Source organism: Epinephelus moara, chromosome 21 (genome assembly GCF_006386435.1).
Source record: "Epinephelus moara isolate mb chromosome 21, YSFRI_EMoa_1.0, whole genome shotgun sequence".
Lineage (NCBI taxonomy): Eukaryota > Metazoa > Chordata > Actinopteri > Perciformes > Serranidae > Epinephelus > Epinephelus moara.
This window is the reverse complement of record NC_065526.1, coordinates 30,386,753-30,411,187: the sequence shown is the minus strand read 5'-3', so window position 1 is coordinate 30,411,187 and position 24,435 is coordinate 30,386,753. Positions and strand designations below refer to the sequence as shown.

The window sequence follows — 24,435 nt, the reverse complement described above, 5'->3', positions numbered from 1 at the left end:
AACAGACAGGTGCTAAAAACGGAGCATCTCAGACAGAGACTGTATGAAGACATTAAAGCATGTAAATACAGTGGTGTGAAAAAGTGTTTGCCCCCTTCCTGATTTCTTNAGAGATCCCTTTTAATATCTAGATAGTTTATGATATTCTTGGGAAAAAAAAAACATTCAATGGATTGATCAACAGAAAATTAAACAGTAACTTGAACTTGAAGAATGGAATTTTTCTTTTTTGAATTTTTTTCTGGGTCATACATGATAATAAAATGAATATATTTGGGTATTGGACTATGGTTGGACAAAACAAGACATTGAGGGCATCACCTTGGGCTGTGGAACATCACACTGGGCAGTTTTTACTATTTACATTTGTGTTTTTATAGATAAAACGATTAACCAATTAATCAAAAAGCAATCTGCAGATGTAATTAAAAATGATTTTCAGTTGCAAACCTAGTAAAAGCAAATAAAAACACAGGAGGGGAGTATGTATAAGTATAACTGACAGGCAGTCATCCTTATCTCTTTGGCCAGACTCAGCTGTATGCTGGGGCTAAAAATGAAAGTCAGCAGAGGTTCCTACACTGCAAAAAACGTCCGTCTGGATAGACAGTTGTTTATTAAGTGCTGACATTCAATTCAATCCACTGGACTTACCTGAAGTGACCTGCTATCAAAATAGTATCAATAGATTCCTGAAAGCAGGTAAAACTGTAGTGAATACAAGTCAAAATGTAAGCTGCTACTTTTTATCTATTAGATAAAACATAATTTTTAAAACTCACTTCCACATACGTTGATGATTTTAAGGAGCACTTTTTGCAGTGTGATAAAGCCGACCCTTGTAAGAGTTCAATGCGACCGGCTCTAAATGTGGCACCGCTCCGTCTGCTGAGATGACAGTCACAATGAAAATGTCAAGTCACTGATGGAGCAGCGTCTCTCCACGCAGCTGGCCTGCCCTTTCTCCTTTTGTGCCAAGACATGTCGGGGTGATACGCTTTAAAATAGCAAAAAGTCCACATGGGTGGGTAGACACCCTTATCGCTCCCCAATGAATCATGGATTATTGCATCAATCCTGGGACGTCACTTTATGCTGGAGGTAAATTTGTCTGAGGGTGAGGGTCATGATGTTATCTGTTTAAGGAGGTTTGTCAAAAGCACATTTAAGACATAAAATATATGTATATACGTGACTGCAATGTAATGACTTAACATGATATGACTGTTATGAAAATAGCCACAATGCTTATCTGATATGTGACACGTAATGATATGGAGGTAAACATTTTATTTTGAAGCTATCGGGTGGAGGGGTGCTGGTGTTAGTGGGTATGAAATGGCGTCATGGTGGGAAAGGGATTGGAAAAATGAGGTCATGCTGTACAGTGTGGGGGCATACAATATATACATGATGATACTATGGCTATGCGAAATCATTTTAAAGCACATGCACAATGCTTATATTTAAAGAATGCACTATAAGCAATAAAAATGTGTGTTTTCTGTTATCACACAGGCTGCAGTTTGTCCTTGAAGCTTTAATTAACAACTATCATGAGCACAAGTGACACTCGGCCCCTTTTCTCACAGCGAATGCAATAATACGTTTTCTCATCAGTTTAATAATCTATTACAGAATTCTGCTGTGTCATAATGGTGGTTGGTGCGCAAGCATGAAACAACAAGGCGTGAAGTTGGGACTCTTGTTTAGTTCCTATTTGCTCACATGCTGTATCTAATGCGTTTTGCTAGATAGTCATAATTTCATTCATACAGTTGGCATGAGTGGAAATTGAAAATACTAGATGGGAAATGACTGGTCTGATTATGATTGTGGTTTTATTCATTCATTTTTCCTCTCTTGCCCCACAGTGTGAGAGAAAATAAATACTATGTATGGACTGATTTGAAATGCCTAATGCCTACCATACACTAGAAGCCTCGAAAAGACTTTACAAAGACTAAGGTCTGACACCCACTGTGTCCTCAAAAGCATATAACACTAGAGACACAAAATAAAAGGCATCATATGTCAACAGTATCCTTGTCAATTCGGCATCAGTATAATCCATACAGACAAACTGTATTTGCATACAAACTTTGCCTTTTAGATTTTGTCACCTCAACTCGCCATTATCTTCCATTGGTTAGATGTGCTGTTTGAGTGGGAGGAGACTGTGGGAATGTGAGATGAAATTTTAAAGTAAGTGCTGGTTGGTGCATCAGATACACACCGATTTAAACACCAATTCTTGTTCACTTCATAACCCCACCAGTTTGTCCTTCTTTTCCACAGTCCAAGAGAACCGAGACTTGTTCACATTCTTGGGCCCCTCCATGTTTACTGTCTATCGAGTTTGCTGATTCCTGTTTGGCGATGTAGATAGCCCACTTACTGGTTGTTGACATGTGCACGCCATTAATCTTCAGTATTTGCATAAGCCAAGATTAAAAACTTAACTTAAGACAGTGTAGACTGAGTTTTCTGACCGCCTTACACCAAACGGTCAAAGTCACCAGCGAACGCACCAACTGAGGGAAAACTCATGATTTTACCATGATACTGGAAATCTGTCTGCAACCGTGAAATCCCTTGAAAAGTCTTTTGGTGTAAGGCTGGAAGGGTAACTTTATGTATTTACTGGTGATTAAATGGTAATTAAATGATGAAGTGACAATGCAGACATACAACTAAAAAATCATATTTATGCAACAAGGTGCATGGATTGCATATAGGTATATGTACATTAGTAAAACGAGCACAACAATAATATTTAAAGCTCCCAATTTTTCTACAAGAACACATTTAAACAGCATGTATCGTTTTTATTCATGTATTTAGGGAGTTAATTCAACTGTGAAAGATGGCTTAAAGACACTACAATAAAAAAAAAAAAATGCTGTTTAGCCACAGGACTACCTTTGTGGCTATGCCGTCTGTCCTTTTTCTTTGTTTTCCTCCTTTCTACAGCATCAGCTTGTGGATGCCCCTACTGTGATGCACTGATCTGGGCATACCCTGAAGGTAACATAGTTGTTTGAACCAACAAAGAGGAGTGTAGCAGCAGTTGCTCTATAGTCTTTAAGCTATTCAGTGTTGCATTACCTTGTAAAAGACTGTTAAATTCTCCAAAATCTCCAGGCGAGTTATTCATATTTTCTGAATAACACCCTCAGTGTTCATCCAGGAGACGTTGTCAAGTGTAAAAAGCGTGTAACAGTCTTCCAATGCCAAGGTAAAAGAACAACTTGTTTCCTCAGGGTATTGAGATATTTTTCTAGTTGTCACACTCTCCCTTTGTTGTGGGGGAAAAAAAGGTAGAAAGAGAGAGAATGTCCTGTGCTGAACAATACCAACATTACTCATTGTTTTTTGTCCGCCAAGAGATTATAGCCAGCTCAGGCAATCAGAGCTGCTGTGTGTCCTGATAGAGTCTGAGCTGCCAATCACCAACACAACGGACTGGCATTGTCTGCGAGGGCCAGTTTGACAGCAGCTATTGAAGCAGGTCGGACACACGGAGGGTGAGAACAATGGCTGGTGGTGCAGCCACCGTAGCTTTTCCACTGTGAGATCCAGCTGTCGGCGCAGCCTCGCCTCACCTGACTCACTCAAGGGGAGCTTTTCATGCTCTCTAAAACTTGGACAGAGAGTGTAGCCGAGCGGAAGAGTAGCTCCACCAAAACAACCAACACTGCCAAGGACAGACGGAATCATTTTAATACTTGTGTTTCACAATGATTAGCAGGTTAGGTGAAAAGGAAACATTTATAAGGGCAAAACCCACCACTCGACTTGAATCAAGTTAGACAGGATTGACCTTCTGCTGCCCGCAACTTTTTCGGCTTGATCCTGTTTGACATACCCTCATACAACAGTCCTGATAATATCTTACGAATAAAACCCCCTCGAATGGTGTCATCACGTTACACCTTAACATAAAGTTACATAGGTTAGGCTTAGGAAATAAGGTTACGTAGATTAGCTTTAGGAAAAGAGATAAAGTTGGGCGTCCTCACGTCACTTAGTGTTAAACAGATTAGGTTTAGGAAAGTAAAGCTAAGTAGGTTAGGTAAAGGACAACAAACATTGTTGGGTGTCGTCACTTTATGTACTTAACGTAAAGTTATGTCTGACGTTATGTTACTTAGGTTAGGTTTAGGAAAAGAAACATGGTGACAACAGACCTAAATTAACTCAATGTTCACTTTATTTCACATGGGACACTGGTCTCCTGAGGTAAAGTCCTGTGTTGTTTGACCCATTCACCACCCAAACCCTTCTTAGATAGACTTTCGCTCTTTATACTACTTCTTCTTTACTCTTGTCAGGGTATTGGTCATGTGATTGCAGCCTTCCTGATTACATGCATGACTTTTTGTAGCTATACATAGTACGAACAGCACATGAGAACAGCCTGTCCTGTTTCATCTCACTTCCTGTTGCTATTGCTCTCTACAGTAAATAGAAGCTGATCACTTCCCACAGCCTGCTATACATTTCTCAACGTTGGCAACACATCTCCACATTTTTCAGGAGGTCGTGTGGTCCGACAACATCTACCTCAGATATCGCATTTGAAGGGTGATCTTTGGTTGAAAGTTACACATAGATACGGTGTTAACTAGCTTACGATTAGTCAACTTGCTTACATTACGTTATTGTAGTATATGAGCTTGATTTTTCTGTTTCTACAATGCTATATTTTACTATGTTGTGAAAATCATTTGCCATATGGGCTGTAACGGTTTGTGTATTCATGCCAAACTGTCACAGTAAGGGTGTCACAGTCCAGTGCATGCAGCCACACGCGGAACACACAGTATGTAGACTGATGCATGCAATGTGCAACCAGAGTTTACAGGCACGACTTTTGCCTGTAAACTTTTAGCTGTACACTGTTAGCAACATATGCTGAGGTTAGCATCAAGCAGATTGGTATGCAAGTCAGCGGGTTCTCAGTCAGCTACGACAGCAACTGAGAGAGTTGTGTGTAAGATAAGGACGGTGTATCAGCGTTGCTCCACCGTTGTAGGGGCTGTGAATAGAAATGTCATCCAATATGCTAACACACACATTGGATGTTGTTACCTAATGTGCCGATCAGGATGTTAATGTTTGGGTGCTTTGAATGTTTAAATCTTGAACGGAACCAAAAAAGTGACTTGTGTGTACCATCATGGTGTATTCGTCATCTCCACAAATAATCAGAAAACTTGCTAATACCGTATACTGTATCTATACCTATATCTATATCTCTATATAGATAGATAGTTATACACTCAGTTGCCAATTTATAATGTAAACCTAATTAAATCTAATATAACGAGATATAACGTAACCTTTTTAATAAGTGTTGATTCAACTGTATGACCATTCCGAACAATGTAGTGTGTGCTGCTGTTGAATTGTATTGCATCATACTGCAAGGTGTTTCTATTATTTTGTCCACCAGGTTTATATCAGTGAGGCTAGGCTAAATAACACAAACACCTCCCTTTACATTATAGCGTTCATGAAGGTACGCTTTATTGCAGGACTTTCTTTATCTAATTTAATTTTAACAGGGTGTACCTAATAAACTGGCAACTGCAGTGTATGTACGTATACCTGTATGTGTGAGGGGTCAGAATACATCCTGACCAATCATCCTGACTATTATAACAGTAACATGAGTGGCGGATCCCAGAGCTGGGAGGAGAAATTTAATTAGCGCTGCTACATAAACAGCGGTCAGTGTTTGCCAGACTGTTGTTAAAGAAAATGTGTCTTTGCCTGTTTTTTTTGACTGTAGGGGCTAGAGTGCATTGAAAAGCATCAAAAACAGAGCTTCTTTATTTAAAAAAAAAAAAAAAAAAAAAAAGTACCAGGTAAGGATCCCCTGGGACCCCTAACACCCCCCCGACAGAGGTCCAGGCTAAGCCCCTAATGTCCTCAAATCCTAGAAACACCCCTGCATAAACCTGACTTGTGCAGGGCTGCTGCGACTGTATTTGCGTCTTGGCAAAGATGAGTGAAGACAGCAAGTATACATTTTATCTGATATATACATTACTAATGTTTATTTACTGGCCCCTGACCTCCAGTCATTTTGCCTCTGGGTGAAGCAAGTTGAGTATCCCCGGTCTAAATGCTCTACATAGCCAGAAATATAATTCTGGTATACCAACAGCCTCATTTCAGATATACTGAATCAAAAAATGTATTGAGAATAGGCCTCAAAAAATATCCATCATGAAGCCTGAACGTTACCAGAAAAAATATGCAGGAGGTGCTGCAATTAGTTAGTGCTTTCAATGGCAGCTATAGTGCTACAGTGCTGAATGCAGTGTAGTTTGGATTTTATATTTGCAATGTCCTTCTCTCATTTTTCCTGTAGAGATCACCTTTGTAAGATTTTTAGAATCACAGAAATAAATAATATTTATATGCAGTTGTATAACGAGGGCAGAAGATATGAGTGTGACCAGCAGAGCAAAGACAAATCTATCAGCAATGAAATAAAACAGACAAACTATCCACATAAAAGCAGTTGACACTTTTTTTTTATCAAAGCGAAACAAGGTCACCTGAGGCAGTCACAACACAGACGGAGAGCCCGTCTGAGCTCGGCTAAAAATAAAACTCACGGCTGACATAATGATTTTCTCACAGAACTAGACATCATTTAGTTTTTGTTTTTTTTCATCCCCACTGCCTCTGTCAGAATTAGATTATGGGGCACATTTCAAAAGGACAGCGAGCACACAGGAAACGGCTGAACTAATGAATTTAGAACAAACACACCCTGCTGAAGTAAACACACGTAAGGAAGCAGGTCAGAAACACAGTCGGTCAGCCGTGTACCCGACAGCACGGCCACCTGCACCTCCTAACAGACCATTCACATGCTTAATGAGATTATACAACAGATTCTAATATTCTCTTATCACTGCTGGCTCTCTGTCTTTGCTTTAAACCCTGCAGAGATGTTGATAAGTGAAGCCTGCCCTGCGCAGCTTCCCGGTAAACCAATGAAAAAACAGAAAACAAAAGGTAAGCTCAGAACAGACAGAGTGCAAACTCTGGAGAGTAACTCGGTTATCATCAGCCTGACCCAGCGGATTCACAGATGAAAGTGTTTCCAGGATTCCAAAATATATGCAGATTATTTTCTGTGAACGACTTTCATGTTTTGAGCTTTTTTTGATTCTGGGTTGATTCTCAGCAGGGGTTCCCTTTCTCTTGATGCCAGAGAAGCCGCGAGGGAAGAGTAAGGCAGCGAGAGTGTGGCTTCATATTTATATGTTTGTGAGAGTGTAATTACAAAGCCCAGCAGTTGATTCTGAAGAGGCTAGTGTGAATGTAAAATTAATATCTATGCTCATTTGTGCTCATTCGCACACGCTTACATGCTCATTTAGCAAATGTCTCGCCTCTTGTGACTGCGATCTTTAACGCAGCAGAGACTGAATATGTTTTGGACCCTTTTGTTGTACGTGTACTCTGTGATCTGCCTTTAAACAAGCAGTGGTTTGGTCCACAAGTAACAAGTACAAATTCAAGATCTATCTACATGTTCTTTATTTGAGCTTTCTTTACAAAAAGAGCACGTTTCATGGCTTACACAAACCCCTTGGAACGCCCAATTTCAAAATAAAGAGAATGTTCAAGGGGTTAATAAAGCTTTTTTTTCATAACCTGATCAGGATCTGGTTGTAAATAAGAGTTTCTAATATGTGGCAATCTTGTTCACAAACAGGCTGTTAGTGGGTTACAGTTGGAAGTCTTACCAAAAACATCAGAGCTAGAAAGCTATAAATGCTTAGATCCATCTCAGCTGCAACACGTAACCTGGCTGTGTGGCACAGGTGTTGAAAATATGCTATGCTTGTTATGTGGTCAAATAAAGATTCTCATGTGTTTGCGTGTGTGTGTTCTTACCGTTTACACAGATCTCATATGGTGAACACAGCTCGTTCTCAAACAGGCAACCTGTTTGGAGAGAAACAAAATGACAACCAACTGGTTAGTAGGCTGACACATAACCTGCTCACATAGACATTTATATACTGTCATGAAATAAATAATATACATGCACAGTATAAGTAATCAGAGGGAGAGGGTAAGGTGTAGAGTTTGTATTATGGGTGTAAATTAATCCAGGTGTGTTCTCAGTCTGATGAGGCTGACTGTTAGTGTGACCAAAGCGACTATCCCTCTTAAAGGAGTACTTCACCCCCAAAATAATCATTTGTACATCAGATCCTCACCCTGCGATGGAATGAATAGGTGGGGAAAACTTTGCATTCCTCAAGGATGAAAGAAGAAAACAGAGAAAATTCTTGTTAAATTAAAGTAAACAAGGCTGCGTTTATCAACAGCAAAATCATATCAAAAGCTCTGTTTACAGCAGAGTGAAACGTATCTATGCTTTCTTCAAAACCAGACTCGTCTGAGAGTTTGTCAACGGATGTTTTGATATAATTTTGCTGTTGTTAAATGCGGACCCCTATGACTTCAATTCATCAAGAATTTTCTCTGTTTTTGGATTCTTCGTTCTGCCGACTGGTAGTCTTGCCACCAGACAATCAGAGATCTCCGCCTTCTGATAGTCTGGTAACACTCCTTTCTAAAGTGTGTGGTGGTGCTGTGGCCGTGCTGCCTGCTCTCTCCGGTTTTACGCCAGGCTCGGCTCCTTTCAAAGACTCCTTGCAAAGCACTCCTCCGGGGTTTTTTCGGACCTAATTGTATTGCAGAGTTTTGCACAGCAGCGACCGGATCTTTGCTCTCAAACCACAAAAAAATGTGATGGCACAACAGTCTCCTTCAGTACATTATTCTATGCTTTCTTTTGATTTTCACATTGGCTAGTCATCCTGTTTAATTTGTCTTCTGATTAAATCGGAACCGTTGAAACAAGTTGTAGGAAGCCTCTGCAAGTAATTGGTTGCTGGCAGACACTCTGTGCTGCAATAAAATGGTTAATCAGCAGTGCCGTGCACTGTAGAGCCGATGCGCTGCTGGTTCTGCCGGCCTGAATAGAATATAATGTCTACTGTTGTGTGCAGCATTTATAGACTGAGCTGAGTAGTGATGCGCGGGTCGACCCGTAACCAGCGGGACCCGCGGGACCCGCAAATGGACCTGCGGGTCGGGCAGCAGTGATCGTCTGTTAAATCGGTCTGTAAATGATATTTTGACATTATTGGCTATTACTGTCACGGCATCCGAATGTACTGATGCGTTGAGCAGGTGACAGTCCGCGGCCGTTTTCAAAACACATTAGTGTCACGCACTCAAAAAGAAACGAAAAAACAGCTACAAGTTAGAGGGAATAGTGATAAAGCAGGGTCCAACATTAACGGTTGCCCGAATTCCCGGGGCAAGTAAAAATAGCTGGCAGGCCAGCAGACCCTGCGCAGACATGCCCGATCGGTCAAGCAGCACCGACTCGGACACACACACACACCGGACAACCTCTCAGTCCTTACCCGCTAAAGTTAGCTCATGTACAACACAGGTACCACACAGAAACTTTTACAAAGGGTCATAATGTGCTTCTAGTGACTGTTAAATCGCCAGCGAAAGATGTTTTAAATGCGGACACGGAGAACAGAGCGATAGATAAGAACAGCATGCTGCCTGCTCTCATGGGACAAAGATCCTCTGAGAAGACAGACGGTTCATTCTGCTCTGTCGCCAGGAACAAACTGGGAGGCAAAGATCCTCTCAGAGGAAGACGCCAGGAACAAACTGGGAGGCAAAGATCCTCTCAGAGGAAGAGCGTTCACTTTGCTGCAGGGTTCACCAAAACGTTTTTTTTTTTTGTTTGTTTGTTTTTCTTTTAATAAACTGAACACACATTAAAGAACATACAAGATCCTGTAGAGAATTAATACATATAATACAATACAATAAACATTGTCAAATTAAATGAAGGAAGAGGATTTTTTTAAAGGCAAATTAAATATTGGGGATTTATGTAAAAATATACATAGAGACATATAAATAATTATATAATTAAAGATATGTAGGCTATGTTAGGTGAATACTCCTGTCAGTGACCCTGACCACTGGCATTGGCAAAAGAACTGGAGTTGGTCCCCGGACGCTGCACTGCGGCTGCCCACTGCTCCCAGTAGGATAGGTCAAATGCAGAGGTCAAATTTCATTTCAATGTATGTAATGTGCTGAGAACGGACAATAAAGAATCTTCTTCTAATAATAATTTCTTAATAACTAGGAGATAACAACAGAATAAAGAGATTTCAAAGACTTAAAAAATAAGGGACGTGAGTCAAAACAGCAAGAAACGAGACATATCCCCAGGCATGCACACCCAGTTTTAATAAACTCAGTACTGTTTTTCAACACATATATTGCTTTGTCTTCATTCAATGTAGTTAGCACATATTGTTATTGCGCCATTGGTTTTGGCCTTGGTGCCCCACATTTTGGCCGTGATGCCACAATAAATTTGTATTTATCAAAGGCCACAGTGGCCTTGCCCTAAAAATGACTTAATTCCAGGCCTGTAATCGTGTATTTCCTCTCCTGTTTCTGTCCTCGGAGGGGCCAGTTGCAGTGTGCTGCTTTTTTAAGTGCTGCTGCCTCCATTGGCTGAGCGTCTCTGCTGACGTAAGATATAAGTCATGAGCGAAAATATGTACCACACAGCCAGAAAAAGAACCTCTTAGGCAAGGCAAGTAAGAATTTAGATGGGGCAAGTAGATTTGAGAAGTACTTGCCCGGCAGGGCAAGTAGGAAAAAACCTTAACGTCGGACCCTGTAAAGTGGTAAAACTTGGCATTGATCCACAGCCTCAGACGGATGCGTGTGAAGTGTGTGAAGTGTGCCGTGCACAAGCTCCGTTGGTAGGCGATACTATATTTTCACATTTTTAACAATGCAATTTAAAAGTTTTGATTTTTATTGATAACCCACATTTACCAACAACAAAAAGACTACATTTAGCACCAAAAAAATATGTAAAAAAAAAACAAAATAAGTAAATAAAAAAACGAATATCGAATACCAAATTTTCATAACGAATACCTACCCATAGAAACGAATATTCAAATATCCGATTATTTGGGTACAGCCCTAGCTCAGTCCACAAGATTGTGGAAATGAAGGACTTACAGCAACTTTGTTTGAAACTTTTAACGCAGTCGGACTATGTTTACGAGCACAAGAGTTCAGGGAGCCACCGAAGGACCCCCCTGCGGATTTACTGTTGGTTCTGCAACGTAGGGAGTTTTTTTAAATTCTGAAATTGTATCCGCCCATCTAAACACAAAATCAGAGAGAAAGACATCAGTCTTTAGTTAAGCAAAGCGTCTAAAGACTGACTTGTGAGTCTACCCGACAGGAGACCGTGAAGAACTAAGTTTTCTTTACCAACTCAACATAACATGGGATGAGTCAATAATATACAAATAGTCATTTAGGGGTGAAGTATTCCTTTAAATGTGTGCTCTGTGGATTATCAGAGTAACTGGGACACTGTTTCTAAAAAGACTCATTACTGTTTAAGTTTTAAAAAATGAGCACATCAAACACAAATTCAGTTGTCCTCTATATTTGGGTGAAGGCCATAATCTCAAAGACAAATATCTTAAAACCTGGATGAACAAAAATCCAGCTGTATGGCAAAATGCCATAGAGGTGAGTGAGAACACATCATTAGGTTAAACCAACACTTTAAACATAACCCCAATCCTTATGTTAAAGAAAATGTGTTTTTACCCCGTGACATAGTTTTGACCCTTCTAGTCTAAGACTTAATATTTATATTTATCTATTTTAAAGCCCAATAAGACATCTCTTGCGTTTTGGGCTGTTTTTTGTGTCTCTATATTTGTAAGCTGCGAACAGTAAATCCTTGCATTTATCCTGAGTTAACACTAGAATTAGGCGGAACTGGCTCCTTCAGTGCTCCTCCAGGAGAGGAGAGGAGAGGAGAGGAGAGGAGAGGAGAGGAGAGGAGGCAGCCATATTTTATTCTGTTCCACTTACAGGAGATCTGGCAGCGTATAACACGTCTTCACACTCTGTCTGTCTGTCACTCCATGGCACAAGCACACACAGTACTACACACTGTTTAACAGACATTTCTGGACCTACAGTACATTTAGGGAATGGGAAGGACTGTTTGTCCCTTTGCAAGGGTTTATAGCATATGTACCTGTAGCATCAATACATAAATTTATTGATGATGCATTCATAACACCTGGGGAGTATCTCTGGTTTGCCCACTTTGGTTACCAGCTATCCAGAAAATCTGGAAAAAAAAAAAAGCTTATCACACTGCATTACAGAGACAAAAGCTCTGCTGAAGAATAAGAGAAACAGAAAACAGTTACTACAAACAGGTGCAAGCCATCTGCAATGTGTGCTACCAGCAGCTGCTACACAATAAAAGCCCTCCAGCGCAAAGAACTGTTAATGTCTGATTGTGGCTCTTGATGAAGGTCGCAGGGGTTAGCCTGAGTTCAACTGAGCCTAAACATTTATCTTAATTTCCTTATGCTACTACTACTACACCTATATCTGCTATACTAACTCTACGACCACTATTACATCTTCTGCAAGACTACCGCTACATCTACTAATCTGCTTCTACTACTTCTACGACTCATATGACTAATACTACTGCTACTTCTACTCTGACTGGTACATCTACCAACACTAAAACTACTAATCCTATTTAATTCATCTACTGATGTTCTTGTGCTTCTACTTCTTCTACTAAGACTTGAAGAAGAAGAAGAAGAAGAAGAAGAAGAAGGAGAATTACTTTACTAAACCCAGTGTAAAATTAGTAGTAGTATTTTCTCAGTGCCCAAGAGGTGAATTTGCACCTAACCCAGCTACCAGTCCACCCTCCTTATCTGGTCCATGCAGGACTGGAACCAAGTCACCGACTCTACTACTCCCACTACATATAGTAATCTTTTATCACTTCTACCTCTCACCTCTCCGAAAACTACTACTATCTACTCATACTAGTTCTTTGAAGTGATACCGGTACTGGTGCCTGGAATTGCGGTACTCGTACCCAAAGAAACCTCTTTTCTGTATACTATACTCTGAACTTCAGACTTGTTCTTTATTTAGAACATATTAATTTTTTCTCGGGGTAAGACATGTTGCCCTGGCCAGCTTTGCATTTCACATTACAAATATTGCAATGAAGGAGCCCACTAGCTCACCTGGTAGCACGGGTAGCCCATGTACAAAAGACTATGACCTTGCCACAGTGGTCGTGGATTCAATTCCAATCCTTGCCCCCTGCTGCATGTCATCCCCTCTTCTTCATGCTAGACTTTCCTATCTAGTAAAGGCAAAAATGCCAAAAAAACAATCTTTGAAAAAAGGAAAAAACAAATATTGCATTGAGCATTGTCTGCATTAATTTTTTTTTTAACGTGTAACCATACTTTCTACCGCTTTCGGCCCTCCGTGTCAAGACAACAAGCATATCAGATGTGTTTTTTACTCGCACGTCTTATGCAACCAATATGCTCTCTCATGTTAATCTTTGCATGCATGCAGCTCTCTGTACCGACTCCATGCAGACTTGCATCTCAGTTCTCACTGACATAGCCACGACCTAAAGCGTTTATTTACATATCAAGTCCATTTTTTCAATGATAGACACATAAACACTACGTTGATGCCCAATAGAACTAAGATCACAACTACTACTACTTAACTGCTACTGCTAAGGTAAGCTACTACTTATACTACTGCCTGTGCTACCACTGTTATGGCTATTACTGAAATCACCACTATGTCTAATGCTATTAGGCAACTACTATTACAGCTACCAACTCTACTGTACCAATACTTGACTTCTGTTTGTATACTAGTACTACAACTACTCTGATACTCTCAGAAGTATTTCCACATTACTACAAGGACTGCGACAACTGATGCCTTTTTTAACATTTCTGGCATAAATAAATGATCAGTTTAAGATGTTTATCTAGCTAAACATGTAACTACTTATAATAACAATCAATTGCATTCATAACACACACACACACACACACACACACACACACACACACACTAAGGAAATTCTCCAGGGACTGTAACAGGCAGGGAGCCAGAGCATCGGCTCACACTGACAAAACGACGGGATGCTGTAACCATGGCAACACTTGTTTGTCACTGAGTGTCTCTTTGCCTTCCAGGGATCAAAGAGTGGCAGCGATTAGCGCCCCTCATCTCTCTCCCATCATCACCCTCCACATGGAACATTGTGAGCTTCTGTTTGTGGTGTCATAAGTTTTTTTCTCCAGTGAAGCGTTTGAAAAACATACATTCTCTATATGTTCAAAAACACATTCACATCTGGGAGTCAACAACAAAGACTGCTTATACACAGAGAAGCTCAAATAGAACAAATTGCAGGAACCTCAGCATCAGCAGTTAGTCTACAGCAGGGCAGAGCTCATTATTCATCCACCTCTGCCGCTCAGATTCCTCCAGCCGATGACTTTTCTGTTGAAAACATGCTTCTGAGGCCTTTGGGAGGTGATCACGCCCACAGTACTGCTTCCTTTTCTTTGGTCTGAACAACAGATGGCCGTATGTTTTTCTGTACTGACAACTGCACAACATTTTTACACAAAAGCAAACAAAGTAGGCCTCTCATTTCTAGCTGAAAACTGTCCACTTTGATGGCTGAACTTACGACAGTCACTAGCAGATTTTATCAGCTGTAGCAAGCTGATGAATCCTAACAAGGTCATTCCAAGGGTCCTATGTTCCCCAGCGTTATATAGCACATAATGAGAACCTTAAAAAGATCTTCCCCTGCTCTGTATTCACTTAATATGACATGGACTATGGCAAGGGTAGGGGACTATATCCATGACTGGCTAATTTGAAATTACACTTGACTTGGCCTCAATAGTAAGTGCTCTACCCAGTGAGATACCGGTGCGGCCTAATAATTACTATTTTTGTATTGAGAAGAAACATATGTCAGCCCTAAATGTCAAACAATAAATCAACCAATTAATGAATCAATTAAAAGAGAGAAATAAAGAAAGATTTTTAAAAAAGGAGAAAACAATTATTAAGTATTTTAGGGTTAAGAAATCAATAGTATTCAACCATTGCCATTTCTAAACAGGTTAAGATAAGAAAAGAGGTCTAGGGTCAGGGTTGTTAATTTATGAAATATTTTATTTTGAAACTGGTCATATTTGACCCGCACATAATAGGAGGTAGGAATGGCAATGGTTAACCATAAATCGATTAACTGCTGAGAATATTTTTGACCAGTTACAGTTGTATATTAATTTTGCTATTCTTCAGTTTACTGCACTGAGCATCATCTTGGGTCTGGTGAGAACAAGCTAGTGGGGCTGCGTATTTGCCAATGCCATCCCAACCCTTAAGTGTTGCTTTGGTAAAATTGTGCCCATCCCTCGGTCTCCCCCAAGGTCACCCACCATGAGTAAGCGTCTCAAAATTGAGCCACAACCCCCCTTTAGCATTGTTAGCTCCATTAGCACAGTTAGCATTGTCAGCACAGGCAGTGATGCTAACATGGTTACCAGTGCTAAAGGGGTTTTGTGGCTCAAAATGAAGCTACTTACTCATCAGGGCTACATGGGGGAGCAGCAACACCATTCCAGTTGCGTCACTGGCGGTAATCATGAATGAGCAGCGCCGCTAGCTAGCGCCCAGAATTCATACATGTTATTCCTATGGTCTATGACACTCCAAAAATATTAGTAAAAAGATTAGTAAGCATTAACATCTCTCTCTCAAAATAAAAAAGAGTCCTAAAAGTCAAGTTTGTGATGTCACAGGGTATTAAGTCATAAGGAACTTTACGTTTTCTTCTTCTTAAAAATTAACCAGTTAGTAAGGGGTTAATGGGCGTTGGCCTATCAAAGGCAAATCAACCAAAACTGAGATCCATAATTGGAATATAAAATTGGAATTATAATAAGAGAATAGAATATAAAACTTAGGACCATAGATACACTCCCACACGAACTCCATGATATGGTTGAAAACTCCAGCTCCAGCTAAAAATTTTAATGCTTAAGACGTGTTTTAGAATTACAAAAAAAGAAAAAAACATGTAAAAGGATCCTAAATATGCACACAATTAAAAAACAGTATCCTCAGCAGATGAAGATTCATGTAGGGGACATGTTGCCTAAAATAAATACACTTGTATTGCAGTGTACAGCTTGTTAGCTTTTGTACTACAGTGTAGGCCTACATTACAATACGATACGACACGACACGACATGATACGATGCGATACAGTAGGGTACGGTATGGTACGTATTGCTGCCTTACAGTAACAGAAGAAATGAAGCATGAAAACATGAAAACATATACTACACACAGTATTACTCCTGAAAATGCACTTAAAATATAATTTACTCTCACATTACTAGCATAACTTAATTATTTGGAAAAGCAAAAGCTCCTCACATCAGACATATACTGTCGTCATAGCAGGAAAAGTGCAGGTGTTACCAGTAACATCAACAATATGTCCTGTTATAAGGTGGAACCAGTCTTACTTGTGTTTTACAGTTTGTCTGATTCTCTTGGATTCTTTCAGAAATTCCCTTTTTTTACATTTTCATACTTGCTATTATTTTCTGCCTCCGAAGTTTAAATTGACAAACAAACCCAAATAAAACAGGAAAAGCTAAAAGTTAGCATTAATCGCCCCAAACTTGGCTTGTTGTGAACACACTCAGACTCCTGCCTCCAACCAAAATAAACAGCAGCCACTTTCACCTTTGAGATCTGAATGTGTTTTCCAGCTTTGAGCTACATCTCACAATGTATCATCATTTCTTTTTACCCAGGATGCAGTTCGTCTCTAACGAAGACATATCAGAGTGAAGTCATTTGCTGTAAGCCTGTGTCATGTTTGCTGGATATTCATTATGTTTCTGTTTTGGCGTAATTAAAAGGAGAGCCACCCGAGGCTGTATTTGTTTACATCTCTGTGGAAAAGACGCAGTAATCACAGTAGTTTTCCAGCAGACACACTCTTGTTAAAAGCAGAAACATGTAACACAGAAACGCTGTTTACTGAGAGTCAGAGCTTCATTACAGCAGCTTTGGGGCACTCAAGCAGCGTTTGGGCCGATTTCTCCAAAACAGCATAATAAGAGCAAAAATATGCAAGCAAGAGAAACAATACACAGAGGCTTATGACTGAAAGGGAATTATAACATTTTAAAACAAAATGCTGTGCACATACTTTGGCAGAAAATGTTCCCTGACACTCAATATTTAATAATTTAGAACAGAAAAACATGACGTTACATCTAATAAAATAAAAATGCTCTCTAAGTGAAGCGATCAAAGCAGCAGATGAATTCAATTAGAATTATGTTTATTTTTATGTAGGAATTATTTTGTCAGCTTATGTGGAAATTTGAAATAAGTCCTTTAATGGAGTAGAATTGTTATGTTTAATAGATTTTATCAGGTTATGTTTTTGTATTAATTGCACTTCTATCATTTGTTTTACTGTCCATATAGGATTTTTTTAAGGACACCTTTTTTGTGCACAAAGCCCCAAAATAAAAGTTTTTAAAATACTATAAATTAAAGTTACACATGAACAAACATGGTAAGTTTAATTTTTACTGTTTAATTATGGAGTCGTAGGCTGTTATTCAAGGTTGAGGATGCCATCTCCAATAAGACAACGATAACAAACGCCACTTTTGGTCAGAGTAACTATGTGTATAAAGATGAGAATGATTATTATAAATGTATTAGATTATAAACTATTCATTCTAATGAAGTTAAAGGTGCCAAAGTGGAGCCAAAGTCTTTAAAAACTTTACTGTGACCCCAAAAATGATCAAGAGACATGTTGTTAAGAGGATTTAAGGAAGAATAATTAAGATAAGTAAAGAGGTATGACGTTTTTTTCCCATTTCACTTCCAGATTAAGAGCTTTCTCCAGTCAGTTAGAAGTGGAGGATACGGAGGATGGCTCTGCTTGCTACTTTTGGACATTTGCTGCCACCCTGAGTTTTTCTGTGCTCTGCTTTCATCACTCCACAGCAGCAGAGTGTGAAATAGGTTGCAGTATTACACTGAGGACCAACGCCAAGCCAACGATGCAGGAGGAACGGAATTTCAATCAGCTTCACCCTGTGAGCAAAGAGAAGCGTCCAGGCTGTGGCCTTTAATGCCTCCTGGCAGGGCTATTACAAGCTGCGCTCGCTGACAAAAACGGCACTACATTTCCCAGGATGCCATCTGTCTGTTTGCATCAGACACCTGCTGCTCCAGAGGAAGACGGCCAATGATACACTCAGAGTGGTCACCTTGAAAAATAAAGCCAGTAAGTCAACTGACCATATAAACTTTTGGGTGTATTCGTCCATGTTTAGATGAACCTGAAAATGAGAAATTACCTATGCTGTAATCATATTATATACTCTATCAAAACTCAAAATACAATTTCATGTCTGTTTTCAAAGTGTTAAAAGAAGAACACCATCAAAATATATGGTAAAATGCATTTGTAACGTCCACATGCTGTCACTTTTTTCACCAAATGTTTGAAAATGTCAGAAAAAAAACTTCAGTATGGCACTATATCACTATATGAACAAGGCCAGAGCTTCTGACTTTACCATTAGTGATTAAACAGAAGTGAATGGTATAAAGATGTATCCATACAGAGATATACTACAAGGAACATTTCCACATCATCAAGTCCTTTAGAGCTAAAGAGAATTCAAACTAGGCAAAACAACAAATCCGAAGATTTTATATCATTGTGTAGCTTTCCAGTAGTGTTTCTTTATCTATTTAAATCCAAAAAGTAAAAAAAAAGCATGTATGTTTAAGTGTCAAACTGCTTTCCCCCAGGCCAACATTCCAAAACTCACACAATAACACAAATAAACTTAACGATCGGGGCAGTGGATAGACCAGCAACTCCTGTGTGCTGTACGGTTAAATTACTGTTTTTGTCAATGGAGTCTGGTGGCTTTGAAAATGTGTGCATAGAAAACAGCTTCAGTTCCCTGTCAGAAAGGGCTGTCTGACAGCAAGGTAAAGCGGTAATAATAATCTTAATATAGTGTCCACTTAAACTGATATTGATTTGGTTTTATGTGGTCCCTCTTTAGGTTGCTATAATACCTTCTGCTGCAGCCCCCATCTACAGCCACCAAACTCTTTTGACAGAAACAATAATTTTACCTTGCAGAACGAGTTACTGATCTACCGCTACCTCTGAACTGGAAGCGTGCCAACTGCCATTTACTGTAGGTAATACACTATGGATCTATAAGTGTGTTTATACAGTACAAATGCAGTATATTATATAATATTAAATCTCAATGTGTCTTCACCTGCTTAAACAAAGGTTTAATATTAATAAAATAGCACCATCTTCCACTTCCAAGCTCAAATCTTTCAGGCTAACAGCGTGTGTGAGGGTTGAGAGAGGGGTGGGCATCACCGCTGTAACATATGTCACTACTTTTTGCTAATAGCTAGGTGGGAGTTTTCATTTGAGACACGAAAAAGAGCGCAGTTGGACCTGGCTTTTCAACTTTGATATAGCATCCAGGACTGGCTCCAGATGATGACAGATGATGAATCATTCTTCAACAAGGCATTCTATAATGTCACCTGAGAAGTAATCCTACCAAATACCGTACTAATAATATGCTAGTCAATGGCCTTGGAAGTAGCGCTAGCTTACTAATACTACTGTCGGCAGAAAGCTAGTTTGCCATTCATTTCCTTAACTTTTGCTTTTGCATTTTTGGTTTTGGAACAGAGGGCTGCAGGGATGACAGTTCTTTGTTGGCCAACATGGAAGTTACCATTGGTCCAGTTCCCTCAACAAAAAGCTGATGGGATTATTTCATTAAATTTTGGATTGTTGTTCAAAATAAACTCTGTGGCAGACAAAAGTGAATCATACTTACTGATGCTTGTTCAGCAAGATATCTTAACAAATGAAAACCACTTTTGTGATGTGTAAATGCATTAACCAGAAGTAAAAAGCCAACATTAGACTACAAATGAACCACAAAAAGGTCCCATGACTTCAGCATTGCCACCACGAGGCTGTAAAGCCTTGTTTAGAGTATTTACTGACAGATTTTATTTAGTCAAATAAAATGTGAAAATCTCTTAAGCTTGTGTTAACCACCGACCTTTATTTCATGCATCTAATCAAAAACTCATTTAAAAAATCCCATTGACTTGACAAGATGAGAGAACTGGAGTGCAAAAATGCTAACTCATTTCTAGGGTTTAGGACTCATTCTCTCACCACTCTATGGAGACTCAACTCTCCAAACAGTACCATATGGTGCTGATGATACTTTGGCATTATTATTATTTATATTACTGTGCTATTTTGTGCATATCTATCGTGTTATTTTGTTTTTGGCTGCCTTTTTATCATCTGGCTAAAGACAACATATTTTTTCAATTGATCAATGAGTATCTCCATCAAATAAATTTTGCTTTTGTTCCCCATGCATACCTAGTTATGGTTGCTAAGTTCTGATTGGCTGATCACAGTTTGGGATTCCAGTTAACAGTCAATCAATCTATTTATATAGTAAGATTTAAAGTTATGTTTGACTCTTGGCTTCGGCCCCTCTCTCCGTCTCATTCTATGACAGAGGAGTGGCTTTACAACAAATGACTTGCATCATTTTCCTTCAGCATTCAGCTCTAACCTTCTTGACCACACAATGTTATCTCTGTTGGCTTGTTTACATCTCTGGATGTTGATAACAAGTCGGGGTCGCGAATAAAGGAAAAGGACCAGGCCTTTTAAAAGCTTTCGCTTTCTTTGTAGTTTTATTTTTAGCTCATCTAAAGGCTGAGTTGCATTCGGGTTTTTCCCATGGCTGATCAGAAAAGGGCTAATTGGCTGTCCATGTGTTGTCCATCTATATGTGACTTGTTTTATGTAGCGTACCATGCCTTCAGTGTGTCCACTGTTTTTAAAATGACGGGCAATCCAATTTGTTTGGGCCTGAGCTCAGAGAAATGATCAATCACGACAACACAGACGAACACAAAAGGAAGGATTTGGAAGCGAAGGCAGCATTTGATCATTTTTATTTTGTTGCAGTAGAGCGGGGAAATCCATTTCTCAATTAGGAGGTGTGCGCAAAACAGCCCAGCTTAAATTGGCGGTAATCTCTCTTTGTCTTCTCCTCCTCTGTCTCCTGCAGCGACAACACAACTGCCTCCATCACCTCCTCCCTCATCCTTTTCATCCCTTTTCCTCTCATCCTCCTCTCTTCCTCTCTTCCACTGATTGTTCAAAGCCGCGGCATTGATCCATCCATCTGCTCGAATGAAGCAGCAGTGCTTTGTATTCAGAGCTCTCTTTTACTGTAGCTCTCACATGCTGGCCGCCTTCATTATGCACTGAGTGGACTGTATAGGCTGTGTATAGACAGTCCAAGTCCCATTTTTTATGGAGGAAATCTCTTGTAGTTCTGTGTTGCTTTCTAAAAAAGTTTCTAATTACATGTTGTGGGCGTAAATTGCGTGAACATTATTTGTCATTTCCATGCGATATAACTTCAAAAGATTTCGGTGAAGCTTGAATAACACTTTTGCTTGACCAAATATATACTTAAATACCAACATTTTGACCTTGAAAATACACTTAATTTGAAGGTAAAACAGGAAGTGAGTGCACTTAGACAATGGTAATAACCCCTCATCGGTCTAAGTGAGTTGGATGGTATTGCAGGTAAAAGTGAAAAGCAGGATGGGGACATTTCAAGAGCGATAGTGACTAAGTGCATAACTCAAGTACTATGCAAAATTTAGAGCATATGAGTTGTCTGGACACTCTGAACATGGAAGTGGCTGAGCTGGCGGCTAGCAGCGACATCCATAAACAGTACTAAACGACGGCAAAATCGCTAACAGAGCTGATGGTATTAACCAGGGGGAGGCGCTACACTTCCACAATGACGCCTTCCCTATATCAGCGGTAACCACAATATGAGCACAATGCAAAGTGGCAGCGATGAGCAAGCCAATGGGATACATACAAACACCAACATGCTTGTGTGGCCGGGCCGGGTACCACAACAAACCACAGAAAAGTTCGGATTACAACACACGCTCAGGATGCCTTTACTCCACTATGTCTTCACACAGCTAACAAGGGTTTGCTGCTGTATTGATGCTCACATACAGAACCTGTACGTGCAATTTGTGATACTTGTATTTTTTCAGTTACTTTATGTCACGCATTTCAGAGGGAAATGTATTTTTACTCAGCTACATTTATTTGGTAACTTAAGGTACTTTGCTGATCCCTGGGGGGAATTAACAACCTAGCCAGCAGATCAGAAAGTAGGGATGCGCGCAATAAGTCATCTAAACAATTAAACTTCTGCCCCTTAGTCGACTAGTCTCAATTAAAATTTTCGTTTAGTCGACAGGGAAATTAGTCACCAGGAACATCCCTAACAAACACCTGCCAAAATATTTAAAACCACTTCTGTGGTAGTTACCTATATAATACGTGTCACCAGGACCACATTTGCCATTAATACACATGCACACAAACTCACACAGTGAAAGCAATGCCTGCAGTTGCGACATTGTCATGGCCAGTAACAATATACATTCATATTGCATATTTCAGCTATTACTTATTTATACAATTCTTGTATTTCACCACATTTATAGATCCATAGTCAGTGTATTACCCACAGCAGATGGTGGTTGGCATGCTCCCAGTTTGGAAAAGCAGACAGGAGCTATGGGCCACAGAGGCTAAGCAATGTACTGCAGTAGACGCCACGTTAGTTTGGTTCTGAAAGTCACGCAATAACACAAACAAACTAAATAGCCGTAGACCAACAAATCCTTGTGTAATGTGAGGTAAAATTATTGTTTTTGTCAAAGGAGTCTGGTGGCTGTGGACATGGGCAGCAGCAAAATGTATTTTAGCCACCTAAAAAGCTTACACAATATTTTTTTAATATTTAAACCTCTTTACCTTGCCATCAGACAGCCCTTTCCAACAGGGAACTGAGGCTGTTATATCGCACTCTTCATTGCAATAGCACGAAGCACAATAAACCCTGAAGGGCCAAACAGACACATTTCACTGAGATAAACGCTCAGAACAGATGTGGTTTCACGTGTGCGGTGAGAAGAAACCAGAACAGGAGGAGATATCAATCAACACAGCCAGACACAGCAGCCTGCAGCAGGTAGGAACAAAGCAGAAGTGACAGGCCTTTCATCACACTTTCAGTTTCTGCACTCAATAAGCATTGATCAAGATTGATCCATTTATTGATTCATTTGAAGTCAGTGCAGCCAAATGATCAATAAAGCAAACACCAGTTTAGTTACAGCTACGCTTCACCACAGGATGATGGCATGTGTTTTTTTTTAATGTCCTGAATAATCTTCAGCTTTCACACAGATCCTCTCACAGCAGGAGCACCAGGGAAGATCCCCTTTACTCATAATATGATTTCCATCATCACAGCAAAATCCAAGCTGGGGTTTTCCGTAAGTGAAATGAAGGCTTGGTTGCTGGAAATGCTTCAATAGTGCAAGCAAGATACCTGAGTTTCAGCACTGATACCAAACCGACTTTCTATATGTAACCAAAAAAGCCAAATGCTTGTTGGTTCAGTGTTGTCCAAACACAACAAGAACTCCAATGGCAATTTGTAAAATTAAAATTTTAAGAATAGGTGAACAGGACTACAAATGTGACCAGACCAAGGATGAGATGTGATGGCTTCAGGAAACAGTTCAAATCCTATTTTTTCAAGTGTTTCTATACAACATTTTCTGTTTTAGTCGGGAAACAAAAATCTCTCTTCCATGTGTTTATGGCTTTTCTTACAGATTAGATGCCCGGTAAACACTCGGGAGAGGGAACTTATTGTATAAAAGAACCATTTCAAATTCCACCATAAAAAAGGTGGAACCTAATTGGACTGATATTTGCAATCGATGATTGCTTCAACAACAACATGCCCTGCAGTTAAATGCTACATTATTTCAGCATCTGTTCTTTTAACTAAGTTTACTTGATTGCCCTTGTCAATATCAACCCACACTTTGCAGCACTGTAATATCTCCTAGAAAGAGTGTCACACAGTTGAAGGAAGACCTTTAGCTACATGTTATAGAGGATAAAAACTTCCCCAAAAAACAACTAAGCATGAGTTAATTCACAAAGCAGCCAGTGGCACATGTCTTCAGTTTTGTTATGATTTACTGTGTCCAGTATCACGTGTGATTTCAGGCACTGTTTGTGCATATGCCAATGTTAAAGCAGCTGTGCGGAACTTTTTACCATTAATAAAACTGTCCCTAGTTCGTATCACCCCCCCCCCCCCCCCCCCCCTTGAAGATCCGCATATTTATTTGAACCCAACAGCGACAAAAAAG

The 24,435-nt window shown here is 39.7% G+C and overlaps 1 protein-coding gene across 2 annotated transcripts in view; it reads right to left on the bottom strand.

Moving 5' to 3' along the window:
* LOC126382840 (receptor-type tyrosine-protein phosphatase N2-like) overlaps window positions 1–24,435 on the bottom strand; it is a 298,552-nt gene that overhangs the window by 266,582 nt on the left and 7,535 nt on the right. For both annotated transcript variants that reach the window (XM_050032933.1, XM_050032934.1), the window contains exon 2: window positions 7,927–7,977. In XM_050032933.1, coding sequence (XP_049888890.1) covers window positions 7,927–7,977 — 51 coding nt within the window. The remainder of the gene's footprint in view (window positions 1–7,926; window positions 7,978–24,435) is intronic.